The 20,414-nt window shown below is 40.3% G+C and overlaps 2 protein-coding genes across 2 annotated transcripts; one reads left to right on the top strand and one right to left on the bottom strand.

The window, feature by feature from the left end:
- Positions 1-148: 148 nt before the first annotated feature.
- On the top strand, positions 149-12,540 carry LOC120569706 (collagen alpha-2(VI) chain-like). Its single transcript, XM_039817726.1, has 29 exons — positions 149-326; positions 1,559-1,598; positions 1,833-1,986; positions 2,859-3,469; positions 3,564-3,584; positions 3,705-3,770; positions 3,873-3,926; positions 4,019-4,063; positions 4,166-4,192; positions 4,288-4,314; positions 4,432-4,476; positions 4,574-4,627; positions 4,807-4,869; positions 7,128-7,190; positions 7,284-7,337; positions 7,442-7,477; positions 7,574-7,636; positions 8,232-8,294; positions 8,566-8,628; positions 8,773-8,835; positions 8,924-8,974; positions 9,052-9,150; positions 9,739-9,801; positions 9,884-9,919; positions 10,017-10,062; positions 10,145-10,297; positions 11,083-11,532; positions 11,622-11,660; positions 11,746-12,540. Exons 3-29 carry the CDS (start codon positions 1,836-1,838, stop codon positions 12,345-12,347), a joined length of 3,108 nt encoding a protein of 1,035 aa, XP_039673660.1. The 5' UTR covers positions 149-326; positions 1,559-1,598; positions 1,833-1,835; the 3' UTR covers positions 12,348-12,540.
- A 719-nt stretch (positions 12,541-13,259) lies between these two features.
- On the bottom strand, positions 13,260-20,132 carry xrcc5 (X-ray repair complementing defective repair in Chinese hamster cells 5). Its single transcript, XM_039818293.1, has 20 exons — positions 20,040-20,132; positions 19,852-19,924; positions 19,445-19,558; positions 19,157-19,340; positions 18,615-18,663; positions 18,352-18,474; positions 17,900-18,079; positions 17,637-17,751; positions 17,199-17,337; positions 16,997-17,109; positions 16,803-16,865; positions 16,581-16,718; positions 16,394-16,484; positions 15,795-15,916; positions 15,367-15,563; positions 14,432-14,522; positions 14,197-14,266; positions 13,943-14,052; positions 13,575-13,671; positions 13,260-13,354 (listed from the first exon to the last, which is right to left on the bottom strand). The coding sequence occupies exons 2-20, from the start codon at positions 19,864-19,866 to the stop codon at positions 13,260-13,262; spliced, it is 2,106 nt and encodes a 701-aa protein (XP_039674227.1). The 5' UTR covers positions 19,867-19,924; positions 20,040-20,132.
- Positions 20,133-20,414: the final 282 nt, after the last annotated feature.

Below are 20,414 nucleotides of genomic sequence, written 5' to 3'. Positions count from 1 at the left end.
AATCACATCATTGTTTCGGAGACCGTGCTGTCTCTTTTGACTCCAGCTGCTATGTCAAACACCAGACGATGAAATGAATTCTGCATGTGTGTGCGTGTGCGTGTGCGTGTGCGCGCACCCCAGTACGCGCTCGTGCGTCAATTGAGATAAAACGGGCGGCTCCTCGACCAAGAGCTGATCCTACTGATCCTGACTGAGTTCGCTGATATGGGAACTTTGTGATTGAGATGATTATTTAGTTTAGAGTCTCAGGAAACATAGCATTTTCTGACAGTCTCGAGTTGCAGCTAACTGTAGATTTGACTTGAGGTCGCACAGTCGCCGCGGTGAGTAGGCTATACACTTTATTTTAACTTTTCCAAAGGTTTACTTGTGTGTAATCACCGACCAGATACGCAGCTCAAATTATGAAGCAATTGGTCTTCTGTTCATATTTACTTGACTTTATTATTTTTTTTTTTTTTACAATTAATGTATAAGTAGCAGTGGTGGAAAGTAACTAAGTGCTTTAACTATACTGTACTTACAGTAAGTACAATTTCGAGGTACTTTACTTGACTCTTTTAACTTTCTGCTATACTTAATAATACTCCACTACATTTCAGAGGCAAATATTGTAGGCTACTTTTTACTTCACTATATGTATTTGATCACTTTACTAGTTACTTTGCAGATTCAGATGAATAATACAAAATATAAACAAATACATGATGATGTATTGCAGATTAAGATAAAAATGTATTAATCCCCGAGGGGAAAGTCAAAGCAGATAAGGTATATAAAGTAACGATAATGAGCTCCATCTTTACCAGCTACAACATTAAAGCGATGAACACATTCATGCATCAATAGTTATAATCCAATAATATAAAACTAGTGGGCCATTCTGCAGGGTGAGTACTTTTACTTTTGGTACTTTGAGTATATTTTGATGTCAATACAACTTTAGCCAACTTTTATTTAAGGAAACATTTGAATGCATGACTTCTACTTGTAACAGAATAGTTCTTTGCTGTGGTATTGCTACATTACTTAAAAAGTAGTATTTCTTCCACCACTGATAAACAGCATTCCAATGTTGTAGCTGGTCCACTGGAGCTAATTTGCTCTATTTTATATACTGTGCTGTAGTTTAATAGCAATGCATCTTCTTTTTTTTATAAAATGTTTATACGTTTTTAATGTAAATTATAAATCTGTGAAGTATAGCGATTAACTCAAGTAAATGTACTTAGGCTTACATTTCACAACTGTCCAACAATACAGCTGTCTTGGATTCATTTTTCTTCGATACAATTTTCATCCATCTTTATGTTTCAGGACCCCTAGCTTTAGGGTTACACTAAACCAACAGTTGAGTTTGTATCATAGTAATTTGTAGTTTGTTGATGTTTACTTTCTGCTTTTCGTCAAAGTAATCCTTTCCTACAGCACACCGCTAACAGCTCGCACCAAACAGTTCACTTCTTCTTTAGAGGGCTCATTGTGGGCCCTCCTTACACAAAATCTGATCTTCTGTTGTCTTTTTTTGTGTTTTATCATTCTTGACCTGAAATAGTTTGGGAACCACCGCTCTGGATGTCAGTTTCACCAAGCAGGTGGGATGCAACGTCTAAAATTTCCATTTCAACTACAATTTTATTGTAAATATTGTACTCTTTTTCCAAACAGTGTGCTTATTCACTGACGTTGTTTAAAACAACGACAAGCATTCCTAAGCACTGTGGAGACTCACTTGTTTTGACAGCTATTTCCTGGATTTAAAAGGAGTGTTGGAGTTAAAAGTTAGTGTTCAATGACAGTCTTCTCCTTCATTGTCTTGTTTTTTGCAGTCAATGGCAATGATCGCAGGGTTCATCTTTCTGTGCATGCTCCAAGCTGCAATCCCTCAAGATCTAGGACCCAGGCCAATCCCAGGGCGAGGTGACAGTCCAGGACCGACTCCACCTCCACTTCTACCTATACCCAGACCTCAAGATTGCAAGAGTAAGTTCCATTAATTTCTTTCTAGCTCAGTAGAATATGATTGTTATTTTTTTAAAGAATTGAGGCCTTGTCATGTATTCAATGGTGGAAGAAGTATTCAAGAAGTGCAGAAGTATTGGCAACAAAATGTACTTAAAGTATCAAAAGTAAAAGTACCCATTATGAAAAATGGTCCCTGGAAGTGTTGTTGTATTATTGTGACAACTTAACAATGCTTGCTTTGTCCAACCAATAGTTCAAACTCACAATTATTAAAAGTAAATTAACATGATTAAAATTATCATAAGCATAAGAAACACATCCTCACATTTCAGAAGCTTGAACTATACAGTAGTCTCGCATTGCCAGACCTTCCTCCACAGCGCTGTGGAATGTCATGGATATAGACTAACCATACAGTAAAATGTTTTGCATGTTTGCTTGAAAACAATTACTTAACAATTGTCAATATAGTTGCCAATTAATGTTTTGTCAATGGACTAATCAATTCATTGATTAATCGACCAATCATTTCAGCTCTACTTGTATATACTGTTGGGTAGTTTAATTTATAACAAAGCATCATGTTTTATAAGCCCTTCATATGTTTTGTGTGCAAAAGTCTTAATTTGTAAAGTAACAAACGCTGTGAAATAAATGTAGTGGAATAAAAAGTACCATATTTCCCTCTGAAATGTATTGGAGTAGAAGAATAAAGAAAATGCTAAAGTAAATGTACCTCAAGTAGTAAAATACAGTATTTGAGTAAATGTAGTAACTTTCCACCACTGCATACATTACAATTGTAATTTGTGTCTAGTGCCACAAATTACACTTAAAGTTCAATAAAGCAATAAAGATGTTTACTCTTCTGTCGATGTTCTCTCCTCCAGATGGGATAATTGACTGTCCCATCAGGCTGTTTTTCACCCTCGACACCTCAGAGACCATCGCCTTACAGGAGTCCCCTCCTGGGAGCCTAGTGCAAAAAATTAAGGAGTTCACCAAGATGTTTGCCCAGAGGCTGAATGAAGAGGAGTACAGGGGCCAGATCAAGATCTCGTGGTCCCTAGGAGGCCTGAACTTCTCTGAGACACAGCATATCTTCAGTCCGTTCACAACCAAGGAGAACTTCATCAGGAACCTCAATCTGGTTGAATACGAGGGCAAAGGCACCCACACCGACTGTGCCATCAGAAGAATGACTCAGCATATGACCCAGCACTACTCAGGGGTAAAGGCCGCACTCTTCTCTGTGGTCATCACTGACGGTCATGTGACAGCAGAGCCCTGTGGAGGGATAAAGGCGATGGCAGAGAAGGCCCGTGAGAAAGATATCCAGATTTTCTCAGTGGCAGCATCCAGGAGCATCGATGAATTAGGGATGAAGGATTTAGCCAGCTCCCCGTCTGAAATGTACCGCGATGACTACATAGCTGTGGACATCGTTGAAGGAAGACCAGAAATAAAGACTGAATCCATTGATCGTATCATACAAGCCATGGTGATCTGAAATATTTTCCTTTCTTACGGTAAAGGGTTTAAATTATTTCATCACTATCAGGTATTTTTCATTTACTGTTGTTTGTTCTTTGCAGAAACATCAAGCGTTTTTACAGGTAAGAAAGACTAGTATTATATTAGTTAGTAACAAGACTAGTAATTAAAAAGGCATACTTTTCTTGTTTTTATTCATTACTTCATTTAATATTGTTCTGTTGTCCTCTTCGATCTTGTAGTGTAATATACATACATGCTATGAACGTCCTGGGCCCCCTGGACCTCCAGGGTTTCCAGGTCCAAAAGTGAGTATGGAAAAACAAAATCAAAAATATATAAACAATGTATATTTCTGCTTGTACCAAAGATTTTTTTGTTGAAATGCCAATATTTCTACTTATTTCTAGGGAAGGAAAGGAGACACAGGTACCCCTGGGTCAAGTGGTGAAAAGGGTAAACAGGTAGGTAGAAGTTAGCATTGTTATTACACAAAAATTCTGTAAAACACAATATTGTATCATTTTAATGCCAAATATAATTTATTACATTACAGGGTGATCCCGGCATTGAAGGTCCAATCGGACAACCCGGTTCAAAGGTTTGCTGAGGCCCTGATTGATGGTTTTGTGTGCTACATAGCTACATTAACTAAGTTATACGTCTTTATCTCAATAACATGTCCTTATGTGGTCTGATATAGGGGGAGACTGGTTTGAAAGGTGACAAGGTAAGATAGCAATATTTATATAATCCACTTTTTCTGTTCGTCTGTCAAATTAAACAAAAGTCTGTTAAATTAACGCCGCTTCTTTATCTCGTCAGGGTGAAATCGGAACAGTCGGAGCAAAGGTAAATAACGGTATAAATGTTATGCATGCACATATTTTATACCCTACTACATCTGACACTGTCAGTGTGTGTGTACTGTAGTTCATTTTCTGTCTTCATTGACGTCCAAATACTCAGGGTGCAGCAGGAGTACCTGGCATGAATGGAACTGACGGTCAAAAGGTGAGTCTTCATACTAAAAAGTCAAATATACAGTATACAATGGCTCTAATCTGTTCAGTATACTGATATGACATCATTGTCTCTGGGTAATCTCCAGGGTAAAATTGGCCGAATTGGAGCTCCTGGTTGCAAAGGTGATCCAGGTGAAAAGGTAAGTCTAGCAGTTATACTCAATTCGTTGTTTTTGTAACATATTGCTGTCAAGGTGCTATTTTGAAATGTTAAATGCCAATATTTTGACCAAGGTGAGAAACCTTATATTTGGTTAGATTATTAATAAAGATTAGTTTACTAGTTTACTGAACTACTTTTGTTTTTTGTTTCTTAAAGGGACCAGATGGTTACCATGGAGATGTTGGTGACACTGGGCTACCTGGTGACAACGGAGTAAAGGTCTGTGTTAAATCAATCTTCCTCTCCTATTTAAGATATCGGCAGATAAAAACATGACATGCTAGCTGCTCCGTGAGGCTGTACGCAGCCGAGTGTTTTTGAGCTAATGCTAACGTGCTCACAATGACATGCAGGTATAAAGTTTACTATGTTTACCATCTTAGTTTACCGTGTATGCTAACATTTGCTAAGCACCAAACAAACTGTACAGCTGAGGCTGATGGGAATATTGTTAGTTTTACGGGCATTTAGCAAAGTATACAACAGGTTAAAATCTTGACCTGATGATGGCCCCAGAAGAAAAGTTATTACAATTCATCCTGAGAGGTACAAGAAAACAAGAAACAAAAATTCTCAAAAATCCATCCAAATATTGTTGCGACATTTCACTGAAAAACATAAATGTCAACCAGCTGGTGGCACTAGAGGAGAAATTAGAAGATCACCAAAGTCAGTCGGTTTTATTCTCTGGGGAACATGTCTGTACTAGACTTTATAGCAGATCCTTCAGTAATTGTGAGATATTTCAGTCAGTCTTTTAGTGGCTGAAAATAGTGCAGTATTTTAAAACAGTACAGAATCAAAAATTTGTTGAGAATAGAACACGTTGTAAACTGTGATTAGCCATGCTAGAGCTCAAGGGATGGCACTGTTGGTCATTTGCCCCAGAGTGAAATATATTTTTTATAACTTTTGAATCAGAGGATCAATCCTAAAGACTTTGATGGTCCTCTGATCTTTGACCTTGTTTCGCTAACAGGTCAGAATTTTTACGACATGATAGATCTAAAACTAGAAACGGTAAAATATTTCATTATATCATGTTTCCCGTAGACTTTTAGACATTTAATTAGAGCTGGGCAATATATCGATATTATATTGATATGGTGATATGAGACTAGATATCGTCTTAGATTTTGGATATCGTAATATCGTAATATGGAATAAGTGTTGTCTTTTCCTGGTTTAAAAGGCTGCATTACAGTAAAGTGATGTCATTTCCTGAACTTACCAGACTGTTCTAGCTGTTCTATTATTTGCCTTTAACCACTTAGTCATCATATCCACATTACTGATGATTATTCATAAAAAATCTTATTGTGTAAATATTTTGTGAAAGCACCAATAGTCAACACTACAATATCATTGTGGTATCGATATCGAGGTATTTGGTAAAAAATATCGTGATATTTACTTGAAAGCCCCAGACATGTTCACAGACAGTCCTATCTGCGACAACCATGCCTTTAAAACTTCGGGGACGGATCCTGTGTTTGCTCTATGGAAGGAAAAAGAGTGGAATGTTTGAAGGACTTGTATCAGCGTGGGCACTTCATGTCCTTTGGGCAATTAATAAACAAATATAGTTTCCCAGCCTCTCATCTTTTCCGATATCTACAAATCAGGCATTTTATTAAGTCTTGCTTGTCTACACTTGCAGACATACCAAGGCATGACACACTCGAAAACGCTGTTCGGCCAGGCAGAAAAAGAGCAGTGGCAATATTATACCAGATATTGATCAACCATGAACCAACCAGCACAGATAGGTTAAGAACTGAGTGGGAGACAGAACTGGGGATGCCCCTCACTGAGAAATTTTGGGATTCATGTCTTGTGAACATTCCTAGGTGCTCAGTGAATGCAAGACATAATCTAATACAATTTAAAGTAATACACAGGTTGCATTACTCAAAAGTAAAAGTAAGCAAGATGTTTCCCAGCGTATCAGCATTTTGTAATAAGTGTAAAAACCAAGAGGCCACCCTCACACTCCAATTTTGGACGTGCCCTAACCTCCACTCACTCTGGTCTTCTGTATTTGATTTCTTCTCAAAAGCCTTCAACAAGCAGTGGATACCCGACCCCCTTGTGGCCATTCTGGTTTCTACAAATGACACTGCTTTGAACTCTGGCAGGGACAAATGGCCAGTGTATCTGGGTACGGTACTGGCTAAAAAACGTATATTGCGATTTTAGAAGTCAGATGCTGCCCCTTCATTTGAGATGTGGTTGAGAGAGCTGGGTGAAGTCCTCCGCTTAGAGAAGATCAGATTCATGATTGCAGGGAGGGAGAATGCGTTTGATAGGGCATGGGGACTGGTCTTGGAACACTTAAACATATTTTCAAAAAAATAAATAAAAAAATATCGTGATATTTGATTTTCACCATATCGCCCAGCCCTACGTTTAATGCAAATTAGTTAATGCCTTCAGTCATGGTTGTTTATTGTTTGTTTGTTTTATGGTTTGTTTAGGGTGACCCAGGCCTTCCTGGAAAGCCAGGTCCCCCTGGATTTCCGGGTGGCCAAGGACCAAAGGTGACCTTTAAATTAAAACACAACAGAAAACATTGTCAGAAAATGAAGATTCTCCTTTGCTGAAAAGCTAAATCAAACACTTTTGTTCGTTAGGGTGAAGATGGAAATGCTGGAAATCCAGGGCCACCGGGAGAAAAGGGACCTCCGGTACAAAACAACATTTATTTTCCTTAGAATTACTTGTTATATATTACTGTAAGTTAATGTTACAAAGCTTCTTGATCCTGATTTAAAACTATTACCTCTTGCAGGGGGTTCCTGGCTTGCCTGGACCAAACGGCGAAGGGGTATCTCAAACATTTTTTTATTCTTTTTTTTTTTAAATATAATTTTGAGAATTTGACGTAGTTTGTTATAAATTATTATTGAATGCATATTAACAGGGAAGGAGAGGAGATCCTGGAACAAAGGGAGGACAAGGTCCTGATGGGCCAAAAGGAGAGAAGGTAAGTTTGGCGCTCAGACTACATTTATGTATACTTTAATTACTTTTTCATCAAGTCATTTTTATATTTTTTTGTAATAATTTTGTTTTTGGTGCAGGTTTGTTGCACTGAGAGCAGTTGCCTTTTTAAAGACCAACCTGGCAAAGCTGCAGGAAATACAATACTACAGAATTTCATCTGAAATGAAGTGTAATGTGTTATAAAAGAAAAACATATAGCAGAGAGAACCTGTTTGAAGAGAGCGCTGGTGCTGGTGATCTGAGAGCCAAACAACCAATTTTAGTGTAAAACAAACAAATTGCGGTGGACTCTATTGCCCTTAAAGGGGAATTCAGCAGCGAGAGAGAGAGAGAGGGGGGGGTGGGGGTGGGTGGGGTTGGGGGGGGGGTCGTGAGAAAGACGACTCTGCTTGGATTTACACTTCCAGAGAAAGATCACAAATCACTTCCTTACCCTGTATGATTTGGCTCTGTGTTGCTATAAAGCATTTCCTCACCATATTCTCAAGAAAATGTTTCCCATATTCTGCTGAAACTTATGTGTTTACAATTGTTGATGATTAATGGTCTGGGGCACATTTTTTTTTATTGTCAAGGGAGAACGAGGGCCACTGGGAGGCAGAGGTCGTCCCGGAGAAGACGGACTCAAGGGTACAAAGGTGAGGTGATCATACTGTGGGTGGATTTTGGCAGAAAAAAAACATAGCCTTTTCCTAAAATGTCGGCCGGTCTTCCTTAGAACTCCACTAGTGGGGTCTTGCCTTCATGTAGTGGTCGTGCAGCCAAAATAACCCAAGCCAAGCCTGTTGTGATAAAAACACTTCCAAGGAAATCCTTCCCCATTGCCAAATTCAAATTAGAGTGAGTATGTGGGCTGGAGCAGATGGTGATGTCCCGTAATAATGTTTTCTCTCTTACTTTCTCTTCCAGGGAGACCTAGGACTGCCAGGGCCGAGGGGTCAGCCAGGAGAACCAGGGGCCCCCGGAGGAAATGTTTGTTCTTTATAACATTTTAATCATCAATACTATCTGCCCATTTTTGGAGCTTGTGTTTTGAGTGGATTCTTGACAAAAAATTTGAGTGAAATGCGCGGTAGATGATAAAACCTTTGTTGAAAGTTTCTTCTGTGGTTGCAGGGCACCATAGGAAATCCTGGAGATCCGGGAGCAAGGGGAGACTCTGGGCCCCCTGGACCAGATGTGTGTAAAAAAAATTTTTGTTCATCACGTTTATCATGTAAAATGCTCTAACATTTTGTGATTGATGCACTTTTCAATCTTCTAAAAGGGAGACAAAGGAAGATCGGGATTCAACTATCCTGGACCGAGAGGATCCACTGTACGGTTTTCTGTTTACCTCACAAAATGTTGGCATGTGTTGCATACTTGAGTCGAAAGTAAATCCGATCTTTCCAGGGAGACCGAGGTGATCCAGGTAGAAGAGGACCCAGGGGGGGCAGAGGTGAATGTGGAGCCAAAGGAGAACCTGGAGATAAAGGAACACCGGGAAAACCTGTAAGACTAATAACAAAATGTTGGAAGTGGAATTTGGGTGTCAGTCAGAGCAAGCTGTGTTTTGAGCAGAGACATGTAGATTGACAAAACAAAAATTGATGTTCATGATGTGCAGAGAACGCCTTAAAATGTACATGGCCTGTCCCCCCTAAAGCTATAATGAGAGATAAAACTGCGAGGTAGGGCGCAGAGCATATTGCGCCACAGAGGCAAAGCGCAGCGCAGATAAACGTCATCTTTGCTTCTGGATTTTGTGCGTAGTTCCAAATAACACCAAGCACTGCGCATAAAAAACGTTCCCCAGCTGTGTGCCCAAGTCCGCTAAAGGTCGAAAGGTGTAAACCGAGCCCTGGGAATCCTGCTCTGCCTGTGAGAAAATGAAAGCCCATGTGGTGCTTAGTTCTTAAGAAACGCTTCGTAAAGCAGACCTACAAACTTTACAGTTAGTGGCAGTGGTTTGAAACGTTCTGCTAGTCTTCTGCAGAACAAAAAAAAAAATACATCACAAAGAAAAAAAATATTACTTCCAAAGAAATTGAACTTCATGCAGAAATGAGTCACTTCCACTGAAAAATGTTTTCTTCGTAGGGGGAGCCAGGTCAGTGGGGCGAGCCGGGAGAGAGAGGACCCAGAGGCGATCCTGGAACCAATGTAAGCAACAGCACAACCACTCAAATGTGCGTGCAAATTTGAGATCCAATTACATTGCTTTCTCTTTGTGTGTCTGTGCAAGGGGGGGCCAGGACCAGAGGGCGATCCGGGGCTCAATGTAAGTCAACCTAAAAAAGAATTACAGTTTAGAAAATACTATATTAATTAGATTTCCTTGGTTGTATTGCTTCTAACATGCTCACCTATCACTGCAGGACTGTGATGTCATGGCTTATGTCAGGGAGACGTGTGGTTGTTGTGGTAAATACTATCACTGATCAAATACAGCGTCATGGTTGAGTATCTTTCAACAAACTGATCCTGTTCTTGTCTTTTGTCTCAGACTGTGAGAAGCACTGTGGAGCTATGGACATTGTATTTGTAATTGATAGCTCAGAGAGTGTTGGGCAGACAAACTTCACCCTGGAAAAGAACTTTGTTATCAACACCATCAACAGGCTGGGATCTATGGCCAGCGACCCTGCGTCATTAACCGGTACGGTTGAGCAAAATCACAGCACAGACGTCCCTTCAAATCCTTTTGCAGACACAGTTTCAAGTAACAAGTAGAGATTGCCATAAAAGATTAGCCATTTCAAAAGAGTGAATCACTTCATCCACCATTGAATATAAAGTTAGAGCCAAATATACAGGACCCCATGTTGGCGCTACACTCTTCATACAGTTCAGTCAGCGTTGCATATTTTCAGCATATTTCATCAAAAGTGTAACTAGTTGATATTTCATACTGTACTGATGTGAACACAAAGCCAAACATTAGAAATGTTGTTGTATTAATGTTTCTGTTAATTGATAAAACGCACCTACAACAAAAAAAATTAAAAGGATAAGGTTGGCAATATTTTATATTTTTCATATTTTCAACAAATCCGGTGAAAAGACCAAAACCAACAATTAACTTATGATACTGAAAAGTATTATCTGTGTAGCCTAAGCCTTGTGTTGCATAGACCTCCATTGTTGTCTAAAAAGTAATGAAACGCACAAAACAGCCATGGACACTGTAGTCAATTCCACATACAGCATCCTGCCGCAGTGTGTGTAATAATACGTGACTGAAAGTAATCCCCAACAAATATATTTTCACTTTAAAAAATTATAAAAACATATTTGTGACAATTTTCAAAACAGGGTAAAGCATTTGTAAAATATTGACAGACAAACTAAGACATTTTTAGTTGTGATCTTTTTGTGGGATTTGTTAACAACCTATAGCGTAACAGCCTCATCTGAAAAATTTGACATCTCCACCTTTTCTAGGCACAAGAGTTGGAGTTGTACAGTTCAGTCACAACGGGACCTTTGAGGCCATTCGCCTCAATGACCCAAACATCAACTCCATGTCTGACTTTAAAACGGCAGTGAGGGAGCTAAAGTGGATTGCCGGGGGCACCTTTACACCCTCGGCTCTCAAGTTCGCCTATGATACACTCATCAGGGATGGCAAGAGAGCCCAAGCCAAAGTATCTGTGGTGGTCATCACAGATGGCCGCTATGACCCCCGCGACGATGAAGATCTGCTCTACCTTTGCAACAACGGTGTGGTGGTGAATGCCATCGGGGTTGGTGATATGTTTCAAAAGAAACAGGATGATAATATCCTGGGGTCGATCGCGTGCAACAACAAGGAACGCGTCACTGGGATGAAGCGATACGTTGACTTGGTGGCTGATGACTTCATAGAGAAGATGGAGACTGTGCTCTGTCCCAGTAAGCCTGTACCAGTACACACAGCAGGATGACAATACTGGTCCTAATGACCATTTGTCTAATCTATATCCATTTGATTTCCCTTCCAGATCCTACGATTGTGTGCCCTGATCTTCCCTGTAAAAGTGGTAGGTGTTATTCGTGGCTTGAGGATTTGTTCAGTGGTATAAAAGGTATAAAGCTCAGTGTGTGATTTGTTTTCTTTCATTACAGAACCTGATGTAGCGCCATGTGTCCAGCGGCCAGTGGATTTGGTATTTCTACTAGATGGCTCAGAGCGACTGGGGGTGGAGAACTTCCGGCATGTCCGTGAATTTGTGCAGGAGGTGGCAGAAAGACTGGGACTGGCCAAGAGCCAGACTGATCGTATGCGAGCCCGCTTGGCACTGATAGAGTTTGGCAAAGAGAATGAGTTCCACATGGCATTTCCTCTCACACACGACAGTGCTATCATCGCCGACGGCTTGGCACGTTTACCTTATCTGGAATCTTCTTCAAGCGTAGGGCCTGCCATCGTCAACACCATTGACAACATCTTGGGTAGAGAAAATGCTCGCCAGACGAGACGCAACGCAGAGATTTCATTTGTTTTTATCACAGATGGCATCACTGACAGCAAAGACCTGGACGAAGCGGTTAGTGCCATGCGCAGGGCACAGATTGTCTCCACAGTGGTAGCCACAAGAAGTGACATTGACCAAAAAGTCCTAGTGAAGCTGGCCATGGATGACCAGGATGCCATCTTTAAAGGAAAAGACTTCTCCGCTCTGCCCCACTCCAGTTTGTTTGACCGTTTCATCCAGTGGGTGTGTTAAAGAGAGAACACATGGATGTGAACATCATGGTGGTGCTACTGCTGTTAATCTAGCTTTTTAACCATGAGTTACTGGTTTACTACGACTCAGTCACGAAAACTGTGTTCATCTTCAATATTTTGTTATACCAAAACGAGAATTCATCATCAACCATTGAGCTTTAAGATAATAAACTTGCAGTTTATTGGCAGTATTTTGGAGTGATGTCTTCTGTAAAGTCACAAAGGATATGTAGTGCACATAAATCTTGAGATTTAAAGCACTCAATCCAGCATTACTGAAAATTACCACGGAATTACAACAAGATATTCATTAAAATTACAATAATTTTGACATTTAGGACAAAAAGCATCTGAAGCCCTCAACATAAAGTCCTTGCAAAAGTTTATAGTACTAGTGTAAACATTAGCTAAGTCAAACACCATTCTGTGCGGTATGAATGCAGTTACTCAGTATCACCAGTTACAACAATCAGGGGTCCCCCAAGTAGGAGCCAGAGCAATGGACGGCTGAAATTTTTTGAACTGGTTTGGTCTGGCCGAGTTGAATGATGACATTCTTCTGCATGTCCTCTGCAGACACTCCCATTGCCTCCCTTCTTACATCATGTCCAGCTGCACAGGAAGAGAAAAAAAGATGTAAGACTGGAGAGTTTGTATAAAGAGTTTATAAGAAAGGTCTCAATAGGCCGTCCTGCAAATATACAGGAAATGGTTAATGGAAGTTTGGGGGCACTTGGAACAGTTAAATATTTAAAACCTGAAAAGGCACAGAAAAGTAACAGAGCATAAAAATCATATCTCCAGTATGTTCAGCAAACTGAGGGACAAAATAGGCTTCAGTAAGTAGGAGTACCTTCTCAAGATCACCTTTATTTCAAATATGTAAAACAGTTGCCGTTTCCTCAACCGCTCACACTGGTTTAAATAGGGGAGTCACCTGATTAGCTTCGTTTTTGGATACAGTGCTTCCTTCAACCTCGTCCTTACTGATCAGAGTGATGGCATCTGTCAATCAAACAGCAAGAATCAAGTCCAAAAACACCAAACTCCTTTTTGCAGACTTTTGATTCAGGGCTGCATTGCATTTTCAGGCATCATCCAGCTTCCAACATTGCATCATTTACTTATTTTGCACTCAAGAAATGATGTGGAAATGTGTTCTCATCTCAAGGGAGGAGTGATTTGAGAGAAATCCTGCAGCCTTGAGTAAAGAGGCTTATCATACCTTGAACAAGCAGGTCCCAGAAGACCTCCAGCCCTCTGTTTGGAATGCTTCTTTTTAGGGACTGGAGGTAGCCATTGTACAGATTGGCATCCCCCAGCTGAATAACGAAAGATATGAAACATTCAAAATCTATTTATGAGTCTCCTAAAAAAAAAAAGCACATACTCAGACAAGAACTGTCCTCGGTTCAAGTCTCGAGATATATAACAGACCCATTGTAATCTTCTCAAAATTGACTCATAATCTCCATAGCAAAACCCAAACTATGCGTTTGGATATGTCCAGATTATTTCACATAGACTCTTATAACAGAAAAATCCACATCATCATATATTTCCCTAAATGGAAGATAGAGAATGTTTATTTACCTTAACGGACTGCTCTCTAAAAGCCTGGATACAGGTGATGCTTTTCATGTAGTAGTGTGTGTTCTTGTTGCTAAGCAACTGCTCTATCCTGCGAGTCAGTTGCTGACATACTGGAAAGGACACGGGGTCACCACAACCAAACAAAGAGATAAACACAATTACACAGGCGGAACATGGATCATGATGGTTTATAATACAAACAGAAAAGATGTTTATCAGACCAACTCGCCAGAAAAAACAAAACCGGACCTCACCCTCTCCAAATGGAAGACTCTTCTTCCTTATCAGAGTACGGAAGTCTCTGGCTGGATCCACGCTTCCCACCTGGTTAAAAGTGTTTAAATTAGTGAGAACTGAAGTAAAATGGAAACTTTAAAGTATGCCTGTTCAGACAAGTGGTGAAGTACGTTATTTGGAATGGATGATTTTTTTATAGAAAGCAGTTATCTCTCTAGGATTATTATGCAATCCAGCTCCCCCGATTCTCACCGAAGTCACAGAGCCTTCAGCAATGTCAGCCAGACTATACTCCTCCTCTTCTTCATCTCCTTTTGCCTTCTTGGCATCTGGCTCCTCGGAGCTGTAAATGGCAAAATCGGTCAGTTAGAACACTGAAAATAGTTTTATAATCAGTAAAGCCTCCGCACAGACACTTACAAAATACTACTGAAAGATAATAATCTACATGAATATTTTGAAGACAACTACATTTCACTACAATACATCTCCACAGCGCTTGGAGTAAGGTCTGGCTCTACCATACATACATTCCCTGATAGGAGAAAAAAAAAACCCGCTATGGGCTGTTTGCATTTCTTTAGGCTATAATTGCCTCACAGCCAGCGCGCCGGATGGGCCGCGCCTTCCGCTCTCATTTTGTTGCTGTTCTCAAAACACAAATCCTGGGGAAACAACAACAAACTTTGAGCTAGCAAGCTACATGCTGAAAATGGCAAGTTTTGATGAAATTTTGATCGTGTAACAAGGCAAGCCTGCTTGGTTCTTTCGGGGAATGATTGTAAAGATTTACAGGAAATATATTTACGGCTTTTACTTAATTTCCTGTGGACAAAATACACACGGCGATACACTGGTAAGAGCAAGTTACGTTCAACCATGTATCCATCTTATTTAAATAGCTCACGTTACTGTATTGTGTGAACAGTTAACTTTAGAAATTTCATCAAAACTTGCCATTTTCAGCGTGTAGCTTGCTAGCTCAAAGTTTGTTGTTTTTCCCCCAGGATTTGTGTTTTGAGAACAGCAACACAATGAGAGTGGAAGGCGCGGCCCATCCGGCGCGCTGGCTGTGAGGCAATTATAGCCTACTAGAAATGTACTGTCGTTGGCCCAGACTACAACATGACTAACAACCCTGTCTGTAACGTTCAAACACCCACTACCACACACTTAATCAAACTTACTCTTTGCCAAAAATCTGAGCACTAGTCTTGAGCTTCTTTTTCTTCTCCACTTCTGTCAGAGGAAACTTCCTCTTTATCTCCTCTAGTGGAGCCTGGCAACGTTCACTAATGACATCAGGGCGCTCAAGAGCAGCCTTCAGCCATGGCTCCATGGGGGGAAGAGGGGTGCCAGGGCTTACTGCCCGATGATGCAGACACTGAAAGAAAGGTTGGGTAGAGGAGGTGAGACAGACAGTGACTGAAGAAGGAGGCAATCCTGGTTAAATATCAACAGCCTCTAGCTGGTGAAGCTCTAGTCAGACAGATGAAATCTTTTTTTGCTGACTTGAAAAAATGATACCCCTCCTTCAAAACCGTATCTGCCTCAACTCAGACTAAGTAAGTAATACAAGTAGTGTATCTCTGAAATACAAACCGTATTGCAGTACCTGGAAGTGCCTCTGGAAGGCAGGGTTGGGAATGTGGTGGATCTTGAATATGTCCTTTTGATCATCCCCCTCTACCAACATCATGGAGTCAATAAGAGAGTCAACAGCAGACAGCTGAGTGTCTAGACGAATCACATAACACACAAGTCCATTCATCTCTTAGTGAACTTATTTCTCTCTTTAAAAAGATACACACAGTGTTAGTGAGCTGAGCTGCAGCGCCAGCCCGCATCTGACCTGCAATCCTGAACCAGTGCCACATATAAACTAGTTAAATAAGAGCAGTGGCAGTTAAGAACGGCAAATGTAGACAATGTGTGTGTGTCTGTGTGTGTGTGTGTGTGTGTGTGTGTGTGTGTGTGTGCAAACTACATACAAGGAACCTAGTGAAACGGTGTTAAAATTGCAACAGCTTTTTGCACTTGAAGGGGGCAACAATGTCATGTTCACACCTGCAATACCGTAGCTGCTGCTGCTGCTGCTGCTGCAATGATGAGGATGATCGGAAGGCTCCCTCTTGTGGAGAATCTGCAGTCAGTTTACCATGAATGTGTGAGTTTGTGAGTTAGTTAAAGTCAGTTTTGTGAGGTGTTTTGTACCTGATGGAGTGAACTTTTTGTTGTTTGCAAGAGAAGGAAATGTGAACTGTCTGAGGTCTTCCATGAAGGGCAGCTGGACGTACATCAGACACTATTGAGGGAGAGAGGCAGACAATTAACTCTGTGCTATTTGACACAGATTCAGTTAATTTACTTAAACAGCATGTTTAGGAGTGTGTGATCTCACCTCATAGTCCCGCTTGATGCACGGGAAGGCTGCTCCTACTTGAGGGTTGCTGCGCCGGTCATAGGCGTAACGTACAATGGCCACCATGTTGAGTTCATCTAGCGCTCGGATGAGAGCGGACAGCGCAACTCCTGCATGCTGCTCAGACAGAACAGTAGAAACCGAAACAGGTCAGTATCAACACGTAGTCCCCAGCAATGTGTAGGGTCCCTCCGTTCTCACCTCATCATCCTTGGCAGAAAATATCTTGATGACTTGAGTCCCCATGAACTGATGGCGCTGTACCTGCAGGCAGACGGTGAAAAGAAACCGTAGGTGAATAAAGTAACCAGCTCAGTCTAAAAGGTTTAGGTTTACTTCATCCGAGATTTGTTTTAGATGCCATGTACATCCCACTAGCACAAACAGTATAATACCATGCTCTGTTTGGAGAAGCCGAGAACAGCAAAGCACTTCCCATCATGTTTGTATTTCATCTGGTCTTGATCTACTTTGGAGAAGGGAACAATATCACTTCCATAACGAAAACCTGTGGACGAAAAAAATAAGCATTTGTTTACGGTGTTATTAAGTTATAAGTACAACATTAAGTTATCTTGTTTGAAACACATTTCTCACCTTGGATAGTATCATCCTTCTGCACCTCTGTCTCATTGTCATCATCCAGACAGTAGACAGTCTCTCTCTTCACGTCGTCTTTCTGGTTGGTTTGAGCGTCAACTGTAGTCCAGGTTTTCTTCAGTTTCTCTTCTGTCACCTGGAACACATGGGGAGTAGTATTTATGGATGAGAAAACCTTTATGTGACTATAACTGATGAGCTGTCATCTGGGTATTTACATGGCACAATAGTAAAGTGAAAGAAATTTGGAGGATTCCTTATACATACAGTAAGTTAATGAGTAACGCATACATAAACTGCTACACATTTACAATACTTAGGCAACAAGTACAACAATACTACATGATTACGTGTGGACATCTCTTTGTTCAATAAAGCTGTGTAATAAGCATGTAGTGTAGTATATTCATCCAGTGACATTCACAGCAAACTTACTGCTTTGTATCCAACAATACGGATGGGCAGACAGCTGCCGATGGTCAGCTGACAGGGCCAGGCCATAGGTCTCCTCTCGATGCGCTTGAACATGCACAGCTGCTCAATTGCTTTTCTACAGCGGGAAGGGAAAGTGGCATATGACATCATCAACTAATAGCATTTACTACTTTTAAATGTAGAAAGCACCATGTGATTCAGAGAGAAAAAGATATGTGAAGAAGAAAGAAGCGAGACATGACAAATATCCCGAGCACGCCAACCTGAAGGAGTAAATTTCTCCCAGGCCGTCCTCCTCATCCAGGCTTAGCATGATGTGTTTCACCATGTCTAGGCCACTCTTCTGTTCCTTGGACAGACCTTTGCCTGTGCCCGGCTGACCAGGGTCTCTTCCGTCCGCATCTCCTCCACCCTCTTCATCGTCCCCCGCAGGGAAAGGCAAACTGAGAATGGTTTGGAGGAAGGAAGGATACATAGGTATAAGTCAATGCCATGAAAGTACCATGGAAGGTTTGAGCAGAATCCCGTCTTCCAGAGTGACTTCTAATAACAATACAGTAAGTATTAGGACATTTTAATAATTATGACAAAAGTACTGACACACACAACTGCATTACTATTATCATTATTCTATAACTTCACTGGGGACATTTGTGGGGCTTCTATATTATATTTGCTTCAAAATTACACATTGGTGAATTTGTCTGAACCTTACAAAAACTGCAGGGTGATGCCAGCTTGTTTCAGGTTTTCAATAATAACGTCCAGCTGCTCTGAGTTGGCCTCAGTGTTCAGGTCAGTCAAGAGGACAATGTTGAGACGATCACACTTCTTTTCCCTGAAAAGAAACACCAAACACAATGTCATTGAAAAAATAATAATAATCCCATCAGCAAAATTAACATTTAAATGCATGGACATCAGTTTTTTTATTTGTGAATCAGGAGAATTGTGTATAAGATGCAGGCAGCTTCTCACTTTGTTTCAGTCTGAAGAAGATCCATACACACAACAAGAGCATCCAGCCCTGTTGAACAGGAGTTAAGGAGGTAACAGATTCTCTACGCAAAAAAAAACAGGATCTGACCCATGATTAAAGTCAAAGTGTTTGGGGTTTACCTTACAACTCTATCAGAATGATCTACTGCGTTGCACATTAAAAGGCACATAGTGAAAATAAAACTAAAGCAAACACACAGGAGAGCCCACTTTAGACAATTGATTCCAAAACACTAGACATCTTTTGAGTGGATCTAATCTTATGAGTCATTAAATTATAGATTTTAGTTCTGAAATAATTATTCACTTAAACAATGATTTAGTCAAAGTAAATTGATAATTTCCAATTGAAATACACATACAAATCCAATAAAACAGGAACCTTAAGGTGGGTCTGATAAAAGTAATCTCAAAACACTAATCAATTTGTTACCTGACAATTAAAATATTATTAGATGTAGCCTTACTTCAATATTAAGTTAACTGATAAACAGATCAAAAGTATGGAGCAAACAGGATACAATCAGCCTGCTGACTCTCTGGATGGATCTGATTTTCTATTTCCTCCAGAAGCTCAAAATCAGGCACCATAAGGTGACGATGCACAGTGATGTTCTGGTACTGGTCATCCTTGTCCAGTGAGTTCTTGGTGGAGTCTGTCCCAAACAGAACTAACGCCAGCTCATCCTTGGTCTCTGCAAAAACCTAGTAAAAGACGTGTTTGTCAAATTTGACAGAGATCATCAAAGTAGATTTTATTTGTTACATTTTTTTGTTTTTTTTTTTGCAAATGTGTAGTTGAAGTTTACCTGGCGCTGGACAAACTTCTGGATTACTTTTTTGGCAAGTTCAAAGGGAGGCTCTTCGCCCGGGCCAGAGTTGGACATGGAGAACCCAACATCCATGCACAACACCAATGCTGACTACAGAAAACAAACAAAAGCATTTTTTATTTTTCAAATGGTATTATTTTAGGCAACGTTACATTACAACATTACAACGTTATATATCAATTGGGGGCGTGGCAATGTTAGCTTCAATCTCAACCAACATGTCTTAACATGTCGCCAACGTTTAGCGCTCTGAAGCACAACGACAGAGATCATTTGTTTCTGACGTTTGGAAACCGCCCATTTAACACAGCGAACATTAGCTAACAAAGCTGAACACAGGAGTAAATACATTATTTTAAAAAATGTAAGAGAAAGTAACTTACTTTGGCACCTGCCATCTTCTCTTTTCCCTCTTTCAAAGATTGGGTGTCACTCTGTTATGGCTCCGGATAAAAACTGTGAACGGCAAAAAACGATAAGGTAGTTCCTGTTTACAGTGATACATGTTCCGCAGTTATCTTAAAGAGCTTCACACGAGAGCTGCTCTTGGCTCCTCACCGTAATACTGTACCTATTCACCGAAACATACTCCCAACTGTACCAAACTGCGATCATGTCATTTGAGGTGTTCTTGAGTTTAAGACGAGTCCGTGGAATGAAATGTAATAGAACAAACGCCCTCCAGCGTTTCATATGGCACTGTGCACACTGTGAGTTAAATTATGGGTGTGTGCGTAGTCTCTTGTGCAAATAGCTCATTTCACGGCTGGAGCCAGGATTTAAGAAATATTGAGGTCAAATAAAAATGATGATAAATAAATAACTACATAATAATAATTAAATAAGAGTAACGAATGAATTAAATACAAACATCGATTAATAAAAATACAATAAGTCAACCCAAAACACCCACTCTCCCCCAAATGTTTTTATTGGCTCATTTGTG

The sequence above is a fragment of the Perca fluviatilis genome, chromosome 12 (assembly GCF_010015445.1).
Source record: "Perca fluviatilis chromosome 12, GENO_Pfluv_1.0, whole genome shotgun sequence".
Classification (NCBI taxonomy): Eukaryota; Metazoa; Chordata; class Actinopteri; order Perciformes; family Percidae; genus Perca; species Perca fluviatilis.
Note: the sequence above shows the minus strand (reverse complement) of the source record. Positions and strands in the feature narration are given on the sequence as shown.